This window comes from Neoarius graeffei, chromosome 25, assembly GCF_027579695.1.
Source record: "Neoarius graeffei isolate fNeoGra1 chromosome 25, fNeoGra1.pri, whole genome shotgun sequence".
Lineage (NCBI taxonomy): Eukaryota > Metazoa > Chordata > Actinopteri > Siluriformes > Ariidae > Neoarius > Neoarius graeffei.
Window position 1 is genome coordinate 14,644,597 of NC_083593.1, and position 22,765 is coordinate 14,667,361.

Genomic DNA, 22,765 nt, shown 5'->3' on the forward strand with positions numbered 1-22,765 from the left:
GCAGATATTATGGAGGGTGATGTAAGTACACAAATGCTGTTTTCGATTTGAGACATTTTTGAGACATAGATTTTTTCTAGTCTCATCTCATCTCATTATCTCTAGCCACTTTATCCTGTCCTACAGGGTCACAGGCAAGCTGGAGCCTATCCCAGCTGACTACGGGCAAAAGGCGGGGTACACACTGGACAAGTCGCCAGGTCATTACAGGGCTGACACATAGACACAGACAACCATTCACACTCACATCTACGGTCAATTTAGAGTCACCAGTTAACCTAACCTGCATGTCTTTGGACTGTGGGGGAAACCAGAGCACCCGGAGGAAACCCACACGGACACGGGGAGAACATGCAAACTCCGCACAGAAAGGCCCTTGCCGGCCACGGGGCTCGAACCCAGAACCTTCTTGCTGTGAGGCGACAGCGCTAACCACTACACCACCGTGCCACCCTAGTCTATTCTAGTCTATTTGACAAATTATGAAAAAGGGCATTGACAGTCCATGGACATTTTATCTTTCTATGTTTGTATCAGTAACTGAAATTTGTTACTAATAGCACTAGTAATCTCAATTCATTGCAGCCTTCGAACATGGCCACCACGGACTACAAGCGCCACAGCGTCCTCTCTCCTGAATTCTGATCACCGTCACACCTGTTCTGCATCACAATGGCTAACACACCTTGTACCGGATGCTAACGTGGACCTGCGGGGATTCCCTGTTGTGAGAGCCGACAGAGACACTAACACATGCGGGAAAAGCAAAGGTGGGGGACACATCATTTATGTTAACAACCGCTGGTGTAACCCGGGACATATCTCCGTAAAGACAGCTTTATGTTGCCCGGACTTGGAGCTGCTAGCCATTAGCCTGTGGCCATATTATCTGCCGAGGGAGTTCAGTCACGTGATCACCATCTGTGTTTACATCTCTCTGAGGGCAGACACAGCCACTGCATGTGAGAGGATTCACTCTGTCACAGCAAGGCTGCAGACACAGCACCCTGAGGCATTTATGATCATTTCTGGGGACTTTAATCATGCTACTTTGGACTCTACTTTGGCTGCTTTTTACCAGGCTGTGGATTTTCCAACAAGGAACAACAGGACAATTGACTTGCTGTATGCTAATATGAGGGATGCATACAGTGTCACACCCCTCCCCCCACTAGGGAAGTCTGACCACAACCTGGTTCTTCTATAGCTGAAGTACACCCCACTGGTTCAAAGGCAGCCTGCAACAACTAGCTCCATCAGGAGGTGGTCCCCTGAAATAGAAGATGCCCTCAGAGACTGCTATGATATCACGGACTGGGATGTGCTGCTTAGCCCACACTGTGAGGACATATACCCCTTTTCCACCAAATCAGTTCCAGGGCTGGTTTGGGGCCAGTGCTGGTGCTGGTTCACAACTCGTTCAACTTGCGAGCCAGCTGAGAACCAGTTTGCTTTTCCATAGCTCGGGTTGCTAAGGGGAGCCATGTCATTACGTCACTGTATATGTCAGTTACATCGCTGCATTTGCATAAGCCTTGTCGCGAACATCGAAGCAACAACAACAATAATGGATGACTTCGCATTTGTACAGCTGCTGCTTCTGGCTTTACGGTGCTTCATTGGGATCAGAAAACGGCAGATCCAATATGTTTGTGTTGATCGACAGATTTTGAGTGGACGACGATTACGTTCTAGGAGACAGGTAATAACCTAATAACGTTTTGAGTCTTACTTACACTGAATGTGAGATGGTTATGTTAGCCTTTGTTATGAGCTAACTTTAGCCGGTGTTATGTCGGCTTTGGCGGTCTTGCTATTGTTGTTGGTCTCAACTCCGCCTCCCCGGTGACATAAGCGGTTCTTTCCTCTGGCCCAGTAAAGAGCTGGTGTTAGCCTGGAACCAGTTGTTCTGGCCCCAGAGCCAGTTCTTTGTCAGTGGAAACAGAAAACCCGGTTCCAAACTAAGCACTGGCCCCGAACCAGCCCTGAAACTGATTTGGTGGAAAAGGGGCAATAGAGGGGCTGACACACTGTCTAACAGATTACCTCAACTTCTGCACAGACGTGGTCTCCCCCGCTAAGACTGTACAGTGTTACCCTAATAACAAGCCATGGGTAACACAGGAAGTCAAAGCTGTCCTCAACAGGAAGAAGGCCGCCTTCAGGAGCAGGGATAGGAAGGCGATGAAAGCAGCACAGCAGGAGGTGAAACGCTGCATGAGGGAAGCTAAGGACAGCTACAGGAGAAAGGTGGAGCAGAAGCTGAAGGAGAACAGCGTGAGGGAGGTCTGGGAAGGTGTGAAAACCATCACAGGCCACAATACAAAGACCAGAGTCGTTGAGGGGACAGTGGAGAGGGCGAATGAGTTGAATGACTTCTTCAATCAGTTCAACCAGCCCATGTCCCCCCCACCCTTTCCCTCACTGCAGCCATCTCTCCTTCTTCCCTCAACACACCTCCCCCCAGTCATCACAGCAGCCCCCTCCTCCCCCACCTCAACATGGACGCCTCTATGCATTACTGCAGACCAGGTCAGAGGTCAACTGAGGAAGCTTCACCCCAGGAAAGCAGCAGGCCCGGAAAAGGTGTGTCCACGACTACTGAAGACCTGTGCTGCTGAACTGGGTGAACCACTCCAATGCATCTTCAACCTCAACCTGCAGCTGGGGAGAGTGCCAGCCCTCTGGAAGACATCATGTATCGTTCCAGTTCCCAAAAAGAATCGGCCCAGTAAGCTGAACGACTTCCAAACAGTGGCACTCACTTCACATCTGATGAAGACATTGGAACGGCTCTTCCTCAGCCTCCTCAGACCCCAGGTACAACATGCCCAGGACTCTCTGCAGTTTACATACCGGGCAGGTGTTGTTGTGGAAGACGCCATCCTCTACCTGCTACACCGAGCCCACTCGCATCTGGATAAGGGAAATGGCACAGTGAGGATCCTCTTCTTGGACTTCTCGAGTGCCTTCAACACCATCCAGCCCCTACTGCTTCAGGACAAACTGAACAGGATGCGAGTGGACCCCTGCCTGGTCACCTGGATCTCCAGCTACCTCACTGACAGGCCGCAGTACGTCAGGCTGAAGGACATCACGTCTGACACTGTAATTAGCAGCACTGGAGCACCCCAGGGCATGGTGCTGGCCCCTCTTCTCTTCACCCTGTACACCGCAGACTTCTGCTACAACTCGGAGCTGTCACATTCAGAAGTTTGCCAATGACACAGCCATCGTTGGGTGTATCAGTGACAACAGAGAGGAGGAGTATAGGAGTCTGGTCAGGGACTTTGCTGTGTGGTGCAACAGGAACCATCTGCAGCTCAACACCTCGAAGACCAAGGAGCTGGTCATTGACTTTGGGAGGTCCAGACCAAGGTCATGACCAGTTCTGATTGAGGGAGTCGAGGTGGAGGCCGTGGATTCCTACAAGTACCTTGGGCTGTGGCTGGACAGCAAGCTGGACTGGACTTGCAACACCAATCACTTATACCGGAAGGGACAGAGCAGGCTATACTTCCTTAGGAGGCTGCGGTCCTTTAACATCTGTAGGAAACTCCTGTGGATGTTCTATCAGTCTGTGGTCGCCAGTGTCCTGTTTTACACAGTGGTGTGCTGGGGGGGTAGCACATCCAAGAAGGACACATCCAGGCTGGACAAACTGATCAGGCGGGCCGGCTCTGTGGTTGGCACGAAGCTGGACTCTGGTGACGGTGGCAGAGAAGAAGTCTATGGACAAACTATTGAACATCATGGACGATGCCAGTCACCCTCTGCACACCGTCATCAGCAACCAGAGGCGCCTGTTCAGTGACAGAATGCTCCCTCCCAAGTGCAGGATGAACAGACTCAAAAACTCCTTTGTCCCTCATGCCATCAGACTGTACAACTCCTCCCTGGGGGGGGAGGGGTAACAGGAGGACAGAGGACGGGAAGGAGCAGTAGCCTAGCCTAACAATAAGCAATACCGGACAATGTGCAATATAATGTGCAATATAAAGTGCAATATCTTTCCTGCCCCCCCACACACACTTACCCTAACCCCACTTCTCCCCCCCTTTCTCTCTTCCCCATATTTTATTCTTTTATATTTGTATATATAAATACTTAATTTATTTTAATTTATCTAGAAGTTTTCTCTATTTCTTTTCTCTGTTTATCTGTAATGATGCTGCTGGAATCTTAATTTCCCTGAGGGAACCCTCCCAAAGGGATCAATAAAGCTTTATCTAATCTAATCTAATCTAATCTAATCTAATCTAATCTAATCTAATCTAATCTAATCTAATCTAATCTAATCAATGTAAAAAACAGCAGGGTCAAATTCAACTAAAGTCAGCACAAGTAGCAAACGGCTTGGTATGAGCAGGTACAGGTACACAAAACGATACTTTGCACTCTACTTAAGGACCATAATCACAAACACTCAGTGCAAAGTATCATTTTGTGTCCTTGTACCTGCTCATACCAAGCCGTTTGCTACTTGTGCTGACTTTAGTTGACTTTGACCCTGCTGTTTTTTACATTCGGACTCTGAGCAAGTTATATTCCTCTTATACTCTGTTTGCACATCAACCGACCCTTTGCCTGAACCTGACTCTGATTCTCGTCTCATGATTTGGATTTGGCTACCAGTTTGCGACACATCCGCTCTCCCTTGCAACTGTGTCTGTAAGTGCCCACACCCGCTGACAAAATTCATAAGTTTAAAGCAGTTATGTTTAAAGTCTCCTTCTGTAAAGCTGCTTTGCGACAATATCCATTAAAAGCATATACAAATAAACTGACTTGACCATAAGGCCATTTTTGTTTTTATTTGTTTTATTTGCATTTAAAAGTAAAATGTGTTTATTTTCCTTCTTTGTAAGTCAAAGAATAAAACTGTAAATGAAATACAAAGAGTCAGTTTTTCTGAAACCTCTACATGAAACCCCCCCACCCCCCGAAAGTATATTTCAGACCTGTGACAAACTTTGGCTGGGTTTACATGGAGCCTTATATTCTTATTATAAATGGTTTAAAAGTCCAAACTGAATAGAAATGCTTCATATAAACACCTCAATCAGAATTAAAAGGCCCAAACCCATTGAAATTTCAACTGGTTGCAGAGAGGTAGTTTAAACATTTTCATAAACTGATCAAAAGAAGGGCGGCACGGTGGTGTAGTGGTTAGCGCTGTTGCCTCACAGCAAGAAAGTCCGGGTTCAAGCCCCATGGGTTTTCTGTGTGGAGTTTGCATGTTCTCCCCGTGTCTGCGTGGGTTTCTTCCGGGTGCTCCAGTTTCCCCCACAGTCCAAAGACATGCAGGTTAGGCTAACTGGTGGCTCTAAATTGACCATAGGTGTGAATGTGAGTGTGAATGGTTGTCTGTGTCTATGTGTCAGCTCTGTGATGACCTGGTGACTTGTCCAGGGTGTACCCCGCCTTTCGCCCGTAGTCAGCTGGGATAGGCTCCAGCTTGCCTGCAACCCTGTAGAACAGGATAAAGCAGCTAGAGATAATAAGATGAGATGAGATGATCGAAAGAAAAATTGTACAATGTAAACAATTTAACCTGATTACTTCCTGGCTGTGTGCTTTCTTCGCATGTCCTCCATCTTGCCATAAATGGGTGGTGACATACGTTTCTCAAAATGGTGGCTTCCAAGCTCTGTGGAGAGCTCGTTTTTAATACACCCTCTGAATGAACTTAACATTATTGGATGACTAGATGGAAGAAATGTAAAAAAAAAATGAACTCTTCAAACAAGTCCATAAAAAAGTGAATAAAACCAGGTTTTGATGTTGTGATGTCATGATGTTGTAACGTCGGAGCAGAGTAAGCCAGTGTGGCAGTACGAGTGTGCCAATTTGTGAATGGAGGGTGAGGCCAGGGAAGGTGAATGGCAAAACAATCACACTTGTGTTTAATTGATACTGTATGTGTGTGTGTTTTGCAGTGATGGCTGAGGACTGATAAGGAGGGAAAGAGTGGAGAGGAGTTTCTTTCCCCAAACGGAGCATTATCGTGTTTTGTGTGTGTGTGTAGTGTGTGACACACAGTATTTGTGGCTGAAAAGCTGTTTAGAAATAAAACAAGCAGAAGTTACCATCATTCCCTTCTTACCTGTGCTTCAGTGTTCCACCCACTTTCAGAGACATTTACAGCCAGCTATGCTGGACTGTGCTTGTGGCGAAAATTCTATTCCGATCGTACACTTGGGACATATAAATATGCACATCTATCTGATTGCTTTCAACAGTATGTTTGGAATCACAGATCAAAATGAATTAAGTCCAAGGGATTGTGCATTTCCTTGTTTAAGATAGACATCAACTTTCTGGTGATTTTCTTCCTGTTTTTGGCCAATTCTTACACATTTCTCAATTAAACTCACCAACTATTTGAGGCAGAGAGTAGCCCTCCAGGCCCAACAGAATGCTTCCAGTCTGTAAACATGTACGCAGCTCAAATAGACTGTGCAGTGACAGTGTAGAAACATGTGGCTTGCTCCATCGTTCTCCACCTTCCTCCACTTTCTCCTCAAACTTCACCCACCTGAGAAAACACACAATTACACACACTGGAGGTACTGTAGCATAATTTCTCATTGATCAGCTGGAGGAGCACGGATGGCTCCATGGTTACAAGCTACCTCCAGCGGGTCAGACATATTCTTCCTTCTGTATAGCCCCATGTATTTTAAAACCCTTCTTCGAGTGTGCACACTTATTACAATGTTATCCATCGAGTTCAATAACAATAGAAATCTCACCATGACTCAACCCAAGCATGAAATAGAACTTGATCAAATCATGTACAGTAAATGAGACATATTACCCAGTTTGTTCTTTGCATACCTCATTCAAACCTGAGTTTTCAAGTATTCAAATGAGTTTAAAATAATCATAACATGAAGTTTCACATTTCAACAATATAAATGATCATGTTATAATGAATGTGAAACCAAATTATCATGTTCTGAAATGTTTCACATAACATGAAAATATATTGTTACAACATGAAAAATAAGTTATAACAATGAAAAATGAAAAAAAGAAAAATAAGTAAAAATGAAAAATAAGTTATAACAATAAGCTTTTCATGTTATTACGTAATACTGAATTTTTTTTTCTTTTTTTCTGGTATGGCAGCAATAGTCAAGTCAAGTTTATTTGTATAGCTCTTTTAACAATAAACATTGTTGCAAAACAGCTTTACAGAATTTGAACGACTTAAAACATGAGCTAATTTTATCCCTAATCTATCCCCAATGAGCAAGCCTGTGATGACGGTGGCAAGGAAAAACTCCCTCAGATGACATGAGGAAGAAACCTCGAGAGGAACCAGACTCAAAAGAGAACCCATCCTCATTTGGGCAACAACAGACAACATGACTATAACATTAACAGTTTTAACATGAAGTCAGTTTCGTTGATGTTATAAACTCTTCATTGATGGAAACTTGAGTGCAAAACTGTTCATGACAACTGCAGTCCTAAAGTTAGCAAGTCAACTGCAGTCCTCAGCCATAAAAGCATTACTGTAAGTGTCCAGAGCATCCTCCAGGTGTGACTTTCAACTGTCCACATGGGGCCGTCCTCCACAGGAGCGATGCGATGAGACTCCAACCAGACACGGCACCAGGATGGATCAGGCAGGTCCGAGGAGCAGAAGAGGTCAGCATCTCGATCCCAGGACCGACATGTAACTCAGAGGGACAGATTTGTGTGTGTGTGTGTGTGTGTGGGGAGAGAGAGAGAGAGAGAGAGAGAGAGAGAGAACACAGGTTGTTAGGTATGCCCAATGTCACCTGAATAAGTAGGAACAGTATACATATTGCAGTGAGTACAAGCAGGGACTCCAGCAACTAACTATGACAGCATAACTAAAAGGGGAGAGCCAGAAGGTAACACAGGCATGAGGGAGCCCCGGGACATAAAGCAGCCAGCCACTACACTGTCAACAAACTCGAGTGAGCAAGCAAGTGGGGGACTGACAGCATCCATACATCCCAGTTTACCAAAACACTCTATGTCTGAGGACCCTCCAGATCTACACCTTTACCTCATAAACACCATTAACAAAAGGTTTGACTCAACAGATATGTTTTCAGCCTAGACTTAAATGCGGAGACTGTGTCTGATTCCTGAACATTACTTGGAAGGCTGTTCCATAACCGTGGGGCTTTGTAAGAAAAGGCTCTGCCCCCTGATGTAGCCTTCACTATACGAAGTACCAGCAGATAGCCTGCACCTTTTGATCTAAGCAGGCGTGGTGGGTCATAGAGGACCAGAAGTTCACTCAGGTACTGTGGTGCGAGACCATTCAGTGCTTTAAAGGTCAATAGTAGTATTTTATAATCAATACGAAATTTGATTGGGAGCCAAAGAAGTGTGGATAAGACAGGGGTGATGTGGTCATATTTTCTAGTTCTAGTAAGGACTCTTGCTGCTGCATTTTGAACTAACTGGAGCTTGTTTATGCACTTATTGGAACATCCAGACAGTAAGGCATTACAATAATCCAACCTGGAGGTAACGAAAGCATGAACTAGTTTTTCCGCGTCATGTAGTGACATTAAATTTCTTATCTTAGCAATATTTCTGAGATGAAAGAAAGCTATCCGGCTGATGTTATCAATGTGAGTTTCAAATGAAAGCCTGTGGTCAATAATCACTCCGAGGTCTTTTACTGCTGCACATGAAGAAACAGAAAGGCCATCCAGAGTTACTGTGTCATCAGAAAACTTACTTCTAGCTGCATGTGGTCCTAGTACAAATACTTCAGTCTTGTCAGAGTTAAGCAGAAGGAAGTTAATAAGCATCCAGTGTCTAATGTCCTTCACACATTCCTCAATTCTATTAAGCTGGTGTCTCTCATCAGGTTTTGCAGAAACATCCAACTGTGTGTCATCAGCATAACAGTGGAAACTAATACAATGTTTACAAATAATATCACCCAGAGGTAACATATATAAAGAAAAATGCAGTGGACCCAAGACAGAACCTTGTGGAACACCAAACTTTACCTCAGTATGTCTAGAAAAATCACCATTTACATCAACATACTGATAGCAATCAGTTAAATAAGACCTGAGCCAGGAGAGGGCAGTTCCCTTAACTCCCACAACATTTTCTAGTCTATCCAGAAGAATGAAATGATCAGTGGTATCAAATGCTGCATTAAGGTCAAGCAACACAAGCAGCGAGACACAGCCCTGATCAGACACCAACAGTAGGTCATTTACTACTTTAACCAGAGCTGTCTCTGTGCTATGATGAGGTCTAAATCCTGACTGATAAATTTCATGGATGTTATTCCTATGTAAATATAAGCATAACTGCTGTGCCACAGCTTTTTCAAGGATCTTGGAGATAAAGAGGAGGTTTGATATTGGCCAATAATTAGACAGCTGACAGGGATCAAGGTCAGGTTTTTTTTAATCAGGGGTTTGATAACTGCTAGTTTAAAGGATTTGGGTACATAGCCAATCGTAAGAGAAGAATTTATTATTTGTTCAATTACTTCAGGTATTATCTGTTTGAATAGACGTATAGGTAAGGGATCTAGTACACAAGTTGAGGCTTTTGATGCTGAAATTAATGAAAGTAATTCAGTTTCTCTAAGGGGAGTAAAACATTCTAATTGCTGATCTGATACAGTTACCGTATATTGTTAACTACAGGGTCACTTACATTGTCTGACCTTAAATTAGTAGTTTGAATTTTTTGTCGGATATTCTCAATTTTAGCCCTGTGATGACCTAGCGACTTGTCCAGGGTGTACCCCGCCTTTCGCCCATAGTCAGCTGGGATAGGCTCCAGCTTGCCTGCGACCCTGTAGAACAGGATAAAGCGGCTAGAGATAATGAGATGAGATATTCTCAATTTTGTCATTAAAAAAATTCATGAAGTAGTTGCTACTACATACTACAGGTGTGCATGTGTCTATAGTGGACAGTACACTTCCGTAGGAGCCTACTTACTCCAATTTAAAGGGAACAAAAACTCAAACCTGAAGCACAATATAGTGGCAAGACACACACACAGCACTGATTCAACAGAGACTGAACTCAGAATATCTGCTTATACAATTTTAAATTTGTTTTGGTGCCTGTAACGTGGATTAAATGTGGATTAAATGATTCCTGAACCAGCACATCGACCTGTGTCACTTTAACCTTTCTTGAAAGTAAATATAAATTAAAATTATGATATGAAATCAAACATTCTATTTTGATGGCCATTATGAAAAACAAACTCATTGTAGAAAAATTTTATTATGAAACAAACTTGATCATGTCAACCGGTTGCTCTGGCCTTAACCCCCCGTGAGCCTCGACTACCTGCTCCACAGCTGTATGATGGTGCACCTGGGATCTGCCGTTCGTTCCTCTCACAGTGCTCCATAGCCATGGAACTTCAGGGGTTTGCCTTCCCATCTGAGAGCAACCGTGTAGCTTATATCATCATGCTCTTAACAGGAAAGGCACAAGAGTGGGGAATAGCTGTTTGGGATGCTAGGATGCCCTGCTGTTTGAGTTTCAGGGAGTTCACTGAGGGAATTTCAGGGAGTTTGACCATTCCCCCAAAGGCAGGGAAGCAGCGAGACAACTGATGGGCCTGAAGCAAGGTGCATGTTCAGTTCATGATTACTCCATCGAATTCCGGACTCTTGCTGCAGCAGTTGACTGGAACATGAGTGCCTTGTGTGATGCCTTTTTCATGGGCTAAATCATGTCATCTTGGATGAGATTGCACCTCATGACCTTCCTGACAGCCTGGATGGCTTGGTAGACCTGGCCAGTTGGGTGGACGCGCGCCTTCTGCTGCTTAATCAGAGAAGGGATTGGAGGTGAAGCCAAAGGGTTGAACCCAGGCCTGTCACCTCTCCATCGGAGGGTGCCACCCCCCAGTGAGTCAGAGCCCATGCAATTAGGCAGGACCCAGGTAAACACAGATGAAAGAAGACACCGTTGAGAAACTAGCTCCTGTTTTTACTGTAGACAGTTTGGACATTTCATCTCCCACTGCCCAATAAAAGGGTCTGCCCACCAGTAGATGTATATTGGTATATTGGTGGGCATCTCTATATACAAATCCCCTGCTGCTAGGTCAATGTTGACCATTGAGAGTTCATTCCAAAACAAGGCCCAGTCTGTTCAAGCCCTCATTGATTCCAGTGCAGACCAGAACTTTATCAGAACTTCCTGGGTGGAAGAATTGGGCACCCCATTGCGTCAGCTAGATTGCCCCCTTGTGACCAGAGCTGTGAACAGGGATGAACTCAGTCCCATTTCCGGTATCTCTGACCCAGTTACCCTGAAGGTTTCAGGTAATCATGTCAAATCAATTTCGTTCTGTGCCATGGATGACTCCCTTGAGTTTACTATCCTTGGCCTTCCCTGGTTACACCTCCACAACCCCCACATTAACTGGAGCAACGGGACCATTCTCTCTTGGAGTACTTGCTGCCTGGCCTCCTGCCTATTTTCTGCTCAGTCTCCTCTGGCCCCTCTTGTCACTAGTCCTGATGAGACAAGAAATCTTTCCAATGTACCCCCCGAATATCTGGACCTTTGTTTGGTGTTCAGTAAGGCTCGCACCACCTCTCTTCCTCCACACCAGCCCTACGATTGCACCATAGAGCTGTTACCTGGAACCACACCTCCCAGGGGTCATATCTATTCTCTTTCCCCCCTGGAGTGGGAGGCCATGGACAAATACATCTCAGAGTCTAGCAGCTGGCATTGTTCATCCATCATCCTCTCCAGCTGGAGTAGGGTTCTTCTTTGTGGAAAAGAAAGACAAGTCCCTCAGGCCCTGCATTGACTATAGGGGACTTAATGCTATCACTGTCAAGAACTGCTATCCCCTACCACTCATGTCCACTGCCTTCGAGTTACTTCAGGGGGCTCAGTTTTTTACCAAGCTGGAATCCACAATGCCTACCACCTTGTGCGAATAAGAGAAGGAGATGAGTGGAAAATGGCATTTAACACCCCTACGGGCCACTATGAATATCTAGTTCTTCCATTTGGGCTCACTAACACCCCTCTGTCTTTCAAGCCCTGATCAGCGATGTTTTACGATATTTCATTAACCAGTTCATCTTTGTTTATCTCAACGATATACTCATCTTCTCCCCCACATTGGAGGTCCATTGGTTCCATGTCAGACAGGTCCTGCAATGACGCCTAGAGAACCAACTCCTCATCAAAGCAGAGAAGTGCGAGTTTCACAAGCACAACATGTCATTCTTGGGCTTTGTGATTTCCCCTGGGGTGGTCCAAATGGACTCTGACAGGGTCAAGGTGGTCTCTGAGTGGCCTGTTCCCTCTTCCCATAAGGAACTGCAGCACTTTTTGGGGTTTGCTAACTATTATCAGAGGTTTATCAGGAATTATAGCACCATCGCTGCTCCCCTAACTGAACTCACATCTTTCAAGCACCCCTTCTCATGGACCAACCATGCTGAGAGTGCATTCTCTTAAGAGCAGATTCACCATGGCACCAGTTCTCATCATTCCTGGCCTTGCCATTCAGTTCATCCTCAAAGTGGATGCCTCAGACATGGGCGTTGGAGCTGTCCTGACCCAGAGGTCAGCCAAGAATAACAAGGTGCACACCTGCACATTTTTTTCTCATTGCATAACTCTAGTGGAACGCAACTATGGCATTGGTGATCGAGAACTACTAGCTATCAAGTTAGCCCTGGAAGAGTGGAGACATTGGTTGGAGGGGACCAAGATTCTTTTCATCATATGGACAAATCATAAGAACCTTGAGTACCTCAGGTCTCCTAAACACCTCAACACGCGTCAAGCCAGGTGGTCATTGTTTTTCTCCCGCTTCAACTCTGTGCTTTCCTTGAGACCAGGCTCTAAGAACATCAAGCCAGATGCTCTTTCCAGGCAGTTTTCTCTGGACTCTCAGCAAGGTACCGCTGAGCCCATCCTCCCTGCCCATTGTCTCATGGCTGCTGCCTGGCTCAACATAGAAACTGCTGTTCAAAATGCCCTGCACAGTGATCTAGGACCAGGTAATGGCCCACCCAACTGTCTTTATGTGCCTTCTTTTATGCACTCCCAGGTACTTCAGTGGGGACACAGCTGTATCCTAGCCTGTCACCCTGGGACAGCCTGGACCCTTGCCATCCTCAGACAACACTTCTGGTGGCCAACCATGTGGCAAAAGACATTAGGACCTTTGTGGCGGCCTGTGATGTCTGCTTCAGAAACAAGACAACCAACCAACCTGCTACCAGACTATTAAGACCCTTACCTGTACCTGGCCATCCTTGGTCCCACATTGCGGGGGATTTTGTCACTGGTCTCCCCAGCTCCAAGGGTCACACTTGCATCATGATGATCATCAATTGCTTCTCTAAGGCTGCTCACTTTGTTCCCCTCCCTAAGCTGCCTTCAGCTAAAGAGATGGCAAAACTGTTTATCACCCAGGTATTCTGGATTCACAGTCTGCCTATGGACATTGTGTTTGACAGCTGTCCTCAGTTCTCTGCTCACTTCTGGAAGGAGTTCTGCAAGCTCATTGGGGCTGCTCCCAGCCTCTCCTCGGGTTACCAGGAGTTACAGGTTACCCCAGACTAATGGGCAGACAGAGCATACCAATCAGAAGCTAGAGGTCACTCTATGATGCTTAATGTCTGGTGATTCTTCCTCCTGGAGCCAGGAAGTTCCTTGGATTGAATACGCCCACAACAGCCTTCCCTCATCATTCACTGGGCTGACTCCCTTCCAGTGTTGCCTCGAGTACCAGCCCCCTCTTTTCCCCAAACAGGAGGAGGAGGTGTCTGTTCCTTTGGCCCAAGCCTTTATCTAATGCTGTTGCAGAATTTGGGCATGTGCCAGATGTCATCTGTTGCATGCCAATCACACATACAAAAGGATGGCAGATTGACATCATAGGACGGCTCCTGTCTACTGCCTGGGACAAACGGTCATGTTGTCCATGGCCAATTTCCCTCTCAGGTTTCCCTCATGTAAGCTGGCCCCCAAGTTTGTTGGCCCCTTTCCTATTTCTAAGGTCATTAACCCCACGACTGTGAGATTGGCATTGCCCAAGTCTATGCAGCACCTCCACCCATCCTTTCATGTTTCCCAACTGAGACCCCTGGTCTCCAGTCCCTTCTCCTCTCTTTCCAAGGCTCTTCCCCTTCCTGGGATTGTTGATGGAGGAAAGGCCTACACAGTCAGGAAACTACTAAAGGTCCATCGAAGAGGTTGGGGGCTATAGTATCTGGTTGACTGGGAGGGCTGTGGCCTGGAGGAGAGGTGCCTGCTGATTTTTGGGATTTTTGACTGGGACTTTGACTCAGGACTCTGTTTTTTTCCAGCTCTGTTTTCCTCCTGGGATTATTGTCACCTGTGACTCTGCCGCCGCTCTTTCTTCCTTGGATTTAACTAAGAGATTTTCAGACTGTGTTGCTGTGCCTGCTTCTTGCCTGTTCTCCTCATGAACCTACTCATCAGGTATGCCTCAGTTCATTCCTAGTAGTTGCTCATTGGGTCCAATCTGCTCCCATGGCCTCCGGGTCATGACAGAGCAGAGAGTAGATCAGCAACTGAGACCTTTGAAATGCTTCAGCAAACCTACGGCAATGAAGCAATAAGCCAGGTGTTTTGAATTGCATTCGCACTTCAAAAGGAGAGAAGTCAAGGTGATCCAACAATAATGATGCACAATGCAGGACTGTGCTTGTGAAGCATTTCAAGGGTCTCTGTTGCCAATTTCCTGCATTTGACATAGAATTTGATGTTTGCTCTTTGCTCAAGTTTGAGGTCGAATTCACGTTCAAGCACTTTATTGTCATTGTATATCACAACAAAATGACTTTTGTGACAACCCCAAAGGTGCACTTAAGAAATGAAAGTGACAATGTAAAAGCAAAGTTCAAATAGTTAACAATACAACAAACAAAACAAATAAGAACTAAAAACAGAATAATCATAAAAAGCGTCTATGAAAATGATGTGTGTGAGGTACCTTGCTGATTCCTTCCACTCCAGTTCTCCACCTTCATGGTGCAGTGTGTCCATCTCTGTGAAAAGTGTTGGTGTGGTGTCATCTTTCTCCCCAAGGATGCAACGCAGTCTCTCTGCAGCTGGTGACACTGACACACACACACACACACACACACACACACACACACACACACACACACACACACACACACACAGATGGCATGTCACCAGAGGTGGTTTAGCTAGCTAAGAACCTTACTGAAGTAAAGAACTGTATGAACATTATGAGAAGACAATATAATTTAATAAGACCGGCTCATTAATTCAGAGCCCTACCTACCTAATGGGACAAGGCTCATTAACACAAAAAGTCTGATATGTGAGGCAAATAAAAGTAGAAAACAGGACCTCAAATAGAGATAGGAATGCATCAGCATTGGGGGTATGATGATGCAGTGGTTATCACTGTTGCTTCACAGCAAGAAGGTTCTGGGTTCAAGCCCAGTGGGTTTCCTCCGGGCGCTCCGGTTTCCCCACAGTCCAAAAACATGCAGTTAAGTTAATTGCCTACTCTAAATTGTCCATAGGTATGAATATCTGAGTTGTGTTCTGTGGTCAGACAGCAGTGCCTTTGTATGCCTTTGATTCGGCCATGTTGAGCTGCATCCTTTGTAATTTAGCTACAAGAATGGATGATTAGCCACCCCAAACATAAATATTATTCAGTATATTCGAATTATTTGAAAAGTGGAATTCATTCTGACACACCCATAATTTATATTCAACAGCAAGTAACATAATTTTATGCCAAAAACAAAAAGAAGAATTTGGGTGAAATATAATTATAATCCTAGTTAACATGGATGCTCTTCATACATTTTTTTAAAAATATGTGTATTGTCTGAATGTGTCCTGTGACCATTTAGAACTTATAACTAGAGGGCTGGACTATTCAGCTGAGCCATTCCAATACCAGGGGGCCCCAAAGACCTAAATCCTTCTATCAGTCTTATATAAGCCTTAAATTACATACATGGTTTGAATATATGAACCTGGGCACTGAACTACAGTTTATATATTTTACAGTTTATCTTTCAACCATATCAGTGAAACATCCATCATTAATAAAATAATGTCTAAAATAATTCTAATGACATGGCAAAATATAGCATATCAATGTACACCATAAAAATCCTCAGAACTTTTGGTAAGCACAAGTTTCTTATTTTTTCACACCTTGGCTCATTGCCATCATGGCCCAGAGGATTATTAGCACGTGGTTGTTTTTTCTCTAGTTTTTAACCACTGTGTAATCCTACTGATCAAGTGGCTCAACCAAAGCAAGTGGAATGCTGTTTTCAGAATGGAAAATTACAGCTTATCTTTAAGTGTTGCTGTGCTTTTCTCCTGAATGGGATAAAAGTCATTAGTTGCAGCAATTTGACTAAATTATTCTTGCTCACATGGTAGCAGCATCCTTGAATTTATTACATTCTTAAATTAAACAAAATTATGAGACATATTTCATTTTGATTGTACTACACTCAAGCTTCCATTAGGTTCTGTGGGTAAGGAACCTTACATGAACCACTATATGACTAGAAAAGAACTTTAAAAAAAGCATTGAGACTCTGTGACCTAAAACAATAGAGCAAAGTAAAATAATGGCCAACAAAAATATCACAAGCATAAAACAAAGCATGCCTCATCTTCACATATTACTTTGACAATTCCTGTTACTGTGTTTGAAGAACAGTGTAGGGGATTGAAATGAAGTCACTGAGAACTCAAGATGGTGTGTAGTGTAAAGTAGTGGCTTTACCTGGCAGAGAAGTGCAGGAGCCCAGACCAGAGGAAAAAGACTGAACTGAAACCTGAACGGAGCATGATGCTAGTGGTATATCTGAACTTCTCTTATCCATCTTCAAGTTATCTCACCAATTTTTAAGGAAATACCAGGTGTGCAGAGAACTGTCTCCCATAAACCTATGGTGTCTTCAACTCCTTTGTCCGTCTTGACTGTTACTTTTCACTTTTTCTTCTTTCTCTTCCAGTTCAGTTCTCAGTGCCTCTTTCTGCACCATTTATACACATCTTGCTGGTTGCTTTCTGTTCCAATACTTTCGTATAAGCCAGACAGCAAAATAAAGTGCCTTACGCATGAAAAACCTAACAAGTGTTCTCCTCCTCCACCTCCAGTGAGCCCTCCTCTTGGTTTTTCTCATTCCCCACAAAAAAAATGGGAAAGTGGAAATTATTAAGTAATTTACCAGTAAAACTGGTTTGTTAATAACTATCATATATTTGATATTTCAGTTTATACATATACACACACCGATCAGCCATAACATTATAGTCTAGCAGCTAACATCACATTTGTATGTATGAGTTTTGAGTTGGCTGCACCCCAGGGGTGGCAAGCTGTTCTTGGTATCATTTTAAAGCTCAGACTCTCCTGATGACAAATCCACTTGTTAACACATGATAAAAGTGTCCAAAAGCCTTGATAACCTGGCCAAAATACCCATACTCACTTGTGCCAAAATTCAAACATGCTGCATTTTTTTTTGCAATGTTCTCTTGGTTTTACATGAGAATAACATCAAAATCTGATTATTTCTGCAAGACTAACCTTTTCCTGTCATTTACATGAAACAAGGAATAAAATTACTCAATTTGATATTCTTTTTCAATTTTTTTAATGAATTAAAATGAAATTAGCCAATATTTATTTTAAAAATGGTTTATTATGGCTATGTTAACCATGAAAGAGTGAACAGTTTCATTCTCTTACATAGTCTTTGAATCTTTCTTGGTAAAAGAAAACGCAAATTTTGCACTAGTATAAATGGAAAGTTCAATTTTTCAGTAATTGGATGAAACCAGATATGAGAGAAATTATGACTTCTGTTTGTTGGGGTTTTTTGGCAATATTTTGTCCACAACATAAATAATTCAAATTGAAATGAAGCAGCTAGTCCCTGAAATGATTCCAGTGGTTTGATGGCATTAGATGTTCCACTTTTGGTGGCTTTTGCTTTCAAAAATGGTGATAAATCTAAGATTTTAAAGACTTTGCATGGTTTTTATCACATCTACCTAATTCAATCGGAGACGATCCAAATGCTCTGCAAACTGTACCAGGATGGAGTGGTTTTAATTAAGTGGCAACCAACCAGGAAATTCCATCCAAGAGTGTGGGTTGTGGCTCATTCCTTTGTGCCAAAATTCATGAGAGAATTGTTAATCAATTCAAAAAGAACATTTCTCAGTGCAATATTTTAGGTCTTTCAAATCTGCAGTACATAATATTGTGAAAAGATTCAGGGAATTCGGAGACATCTCAGTGTGTAAAGGGCAAGGTTGGAAACCACTGTTGAATTGGCATGACCTTCGAGCCCTCAGGCAGCACTGCCTGAGAAACCGCCATGCTAATCTGACAAATATAGCCTTGGGAGTACTTCAGAAAACCTCTGTCACTTAATACAGTCTGCCGCTGCATCCAGAAACACAATATGAAACTGTATTATGCAAGGAGAAGACCATTCGTCAATTCTATGCAGACACAACGCCAATTTCTCTGGGCCCAAACTCATCTCAGATTAACCGAAAGACAGTGGAAATGTGTGCTGTGGTCAGATGAGTCCACATTTCAGCTTGTTTTTGGGACAACCAGACACTGAGTTCATGCCAAAGGTAAACACGACCATCCAGTTTGTTATCAGAGAAAGGTGCAAAAGCCAGCATCTGTGATGGTATGAGGGCATCAGTGCCTACGGCATGGGTGAGTTGCATGTGTATGAAGGTACCATTGATATATTGGGGCATATATTTGGATTTTAGAGAGACATATTCATCAAGGCAATGTCTCTTCCGGGGAAGTCCATGCTTATTTGAGCAAGACAATGCCAGGCTTCATTCTGCATGGGCTACAACAGCATGGCTTCGTAAACACAGAGTGCATGTGCTTGACTGGCTTGCTGGCAGTCCAGATCTGTCTCATACTGAGAATGTATGTGGCATCATGAAGAAGAGAATCGGACAACTGTGATCACAGACTGTTGAGCAGCTGAAGTCTTGTATCAAGTAAGAATGGACAAAAATTCCAATTGTAAAACTGCAACAATTAATATCCTCAGTTCCCATACGATTAAAAAATGTTATTTAAAAAAAGGTGGTGTAATACAATGGTAATAATGCCTCTGTCCCAACTTTTTTTTTGAGTGTGTCGCAGGCATCAAATTTTAACTTTGTTTGTATTCACAAAATACAATTAAGTTGGTCAGTAAAACTATTGAAAATCTTTTCTTTGTACTTTTGTCAGTTAAATAAAGGTTCACAGGAATTAACAAATCACACATTTTTGTTTTTATTGCATTCTGGAAAATATCCCAGCTTTCTTGGAAATGGGGTTGTAGCTTGTGTCAGCATAATTCTCTCAATTATTGTGTTAAACTGTACTTGCATTTTTAATAGTTAAGTCAATTTGGATTTGTCACAGGAGATTTTGTGGTGGTGGGGGGGATAATTGAGCGCTGCACAGTACACATTCAAAATTTTGGCAACTGTCAACAGAAGAACATTCAGAACTGGTTGGAAGACAACTTCAGAAAAACAATCCACTAGTGTTGGAGTCTTCAAGATGAAAACAGTTAATAAGTCACTGACCGTGTGAGTATATATAGAATATATCAACAGTGTAACCAATTGAATTATGTTGATGCACAAAACCCACTCTGTGTAGCTTGGTTATCTTGAATTTATAGCATAGGATCTGTATGATTAGCGTGCCAGACTAGCTCAAAAGTTTGAGTGGTTAAATTAATCTCTACAATGGTGCTCTATTTGCCTCAAATAAGTTTATATAACAGGTCAACAACAATTTATGTTCATGTACACACCAATAATTGCCCTGACATAATTTAATCATATGTTTTATTGCTACATGTAGCCTACACAGAACCAGCCAGCCTACCGTGCCATAGCCAGCGTTTGGCATATTAGTCACATATAGGGATTTTTTTTTTTTGTTCTGCCACACAATATTAATGTCAACATAAATTTGTTGTCCAGACACCATAAATGAGCTGCTGCAGTCAACTGAGCCTGGATGCATTGCAGAAAATGGTATTTATGTGTGTGCGTGTATGAGAGAAATTTGGAAGACATACAGTTAGGTCCATAAATATTTGGACAGAGGCAACATTTTTCTAATTTTGATTCTGTACATTACCACAATGAATTTTGAACAAAACAATTCAGATGCAGTTGAAGTTCAGACTTTCAGCTTTCATTCAGTGGGTTGAACAAAATGATTGCATAAAAATGTGAGGAACTAAAGCATTTTTTAAACACAATCCCTTCATTTCAGGGGTTCAAAAGTAATTGGACAAATTGAATAATTGTAAATAAAATGTTCATTTCTAATACTTGGTTGAAAACCCTTTGTTGGCAATGACTGCCTGAAGTCTTGAACTCATGGACATCACCAGACGCTGTGTTTCCTCCTTTTTAATGCTGTGCCAGGCCTTTACTGCAGTGGTTTTCAGTTGCTGTTTGTTTGTGGGCCTTTCTGTCTGAAGTTTAGTCTTTAACAAGTGAAATGCATGCTCAATTGGGTTGAGATCAGGTGACTGACTTGGCCATTCAAGAATATTCCACTTCTTTGCTTTAATAAACTCCTGGGTTGCTTTGGCTTTATGTTCTGGGTCACTGTCGATCTGTATTATGAAACGCCGACCAATCAGTTTGGCTGCATTTGGCTGGATTTGAGCACACAGTACAGCATGTCTCTGAATACCTCAGAATTCATCCGGCTGCTTCTGTCCTGCGTCACATCATCAATAAACACTAGTGACCCAGTGCCACTGGCAGCCATGCATGCCCAAGCCATCACACTGCCTCCACCGTGTTTTACAGATGATGTGGTATGCTTTGGATCATGAGCTGTTCCACGCCTTTGCCATACTTTTTTCTTTCCATCATTCTGGTAGAGGTTGATCTTGGTTTCATCTGTCCAAAGAATGTTCTTCCAGAACTGTGCTGGCTTGTTTAGATGTTTTTTAGCAAAGTCCAATCTAGCCTTTTTATTCTTGAGGCTTATGAGTGGCTTGTACTGTGAAGTGAACCCTCTGTATTTACTTTCATGCAGTCTTCTTTTTATGGTAGATTTGGATATTGATACGCCTACCTCCTGGAGAGTGTTGTTCACTTGGTTTGCTGTTGTGAAGGGGTTTCTCTTCACCATGGAAATTATTCTGCGATCATCCACCACTGTTGACTTCTGTTGGTGTCCAGGTCTTTTTGCATTGATGAGTTCACCAGTGCTTTCTTTCTTTCTCAGGATGTATCAAACTGTAGATTTTGCCACTCCTAATATTGTAGCAATTTCTCGGATGGGTTTTTTTCTGTTTTCACAGCTTAAGGATGGCTTGTTTCACCTGCATGGAGAGCTCCTTTGACCGCATGTTTTCTTCACAGCAAAATCTTCCAAATGCAAGCACCACACCTCAAATCAACTCCAGGCCTTTTATCTGCTTAATTGAGAATGACATAACAAAGGAATTGCCCACATCTGCCCATGAAATAGCCTTTGAGTCAACTGTCCAATTACTTTTGGTCCCTTTAAAAACAGGGTGGCACATGTTAAGGAGCTAAAACTCCTAAACCCTTCATCCAATTTTAATGTGGATACCCTCAAATGAAAGCTGAAAGTCTGGACTTTATGTCCATGCCCATTATGTAACTATAACTTGAATATGTTTCAGTAAACAGGTAAAAAAAAAATTGTGTCAGTGTCCAAATATATATGGACCTAACTGTATTTATATGATCATAGCCTTGTGAGATGGGACGTCATCTGGGATTTTGAATGTTGTAATATAATAATCTAGCTTAAAATTTATCTTTGTGATCCTAAAGGAGAAATATGTGGGTGAGAAATGATATAATGTTATTAAACTGATGATAAATTTTACTTATGATATTTAATAGTCAATTGACACATACATCAGTTTCCTGAGACATTATCAGCATTGATAATAATAATAAGACAGAAACTGAAGTGAATTACATAAATTTAAAATGAGCAGTGCAAAAATCAGTAATAACGATGTCATGACCTTTGAATGTGTGTGGGTGATGATATTTCTTGTAAAGTTAGATATAACCTTGCCAACCCATCTATGCCAATCTCCCTTAAAAAAAAAAATGGGAGGAAAACTTGAATTTGCCCCTGGTCTTTTCGATAGCTAGAAATGCCATTGGTTGGAAGTCTTGTCACCCCACTGTCACACCTGCGTGCATTGCCACGCACAACAGACTTTCTCTCACATGCATTCTGAACATCGAACTGACTCATGTGTGCTCTGAACAGTGCGTGCCTCTAATTTCTGACATCTGCCTTGGATTAAGGCAATCAGTGCACTCATATAAGGACACTGAGGACTCATTCACTTGGTGAAGTATTGCATTGCTGGTCACCTTTACCGAGCCTTAGTTGTTGTGTCTGTCTTCCTTGTTTCCTGATTCTAGTTCTGTGTCCCGATTTTGATATTGTCTAACCCTGTTTAGCTTGTTTGTTCCTTGTCTGACCCTTTGCCTGTTCCGCGTTATGATGGCAGCCTGCTTTTTCGATTATGTGCCTATTGTTTCTTTTTAATAAAGACTCTCTTCTGCTCATACATCTGTCTCCATTCCCTTCAACCTGCATCCCAGTATACTTTGCCTCGGTGACAGTATGCCTCACTGGACTGACACCCACTAGGACATTTATTATGATCTTACATCAAGTGACAACA

At 43.0% G+C, this 22,765-nt stretch overlaps 1 protein-coding gene across 1 annotated transcript in view; it reads right to left on the minus strand.

Moving 5' to 3' along the window:
- slc4a5b (solute carrier family 4 member 5b) overlaps positions 1-22,765 on the minus strand; it is an 81,040-nt gene that overhangs the window by 43,246 nt on the left and 15,029 nt on the right. Inside the window, exons 6-7 of the mRNA XM_060909615.1 lie at positions 14,989-15,115; positions 6,378-6,538 (exon numbers count right to left, since the gene is read on the minus strand). Of these exons, the coding sequence (XP_060765598.1) occupies positions 6,378-6,538; positions 14,989-15,115 (288 nt within the window). The remainder of the gene's footprint in view (positions 1-6,377; positions 6,539-14,988; positions 15,116-22,765) is intronic.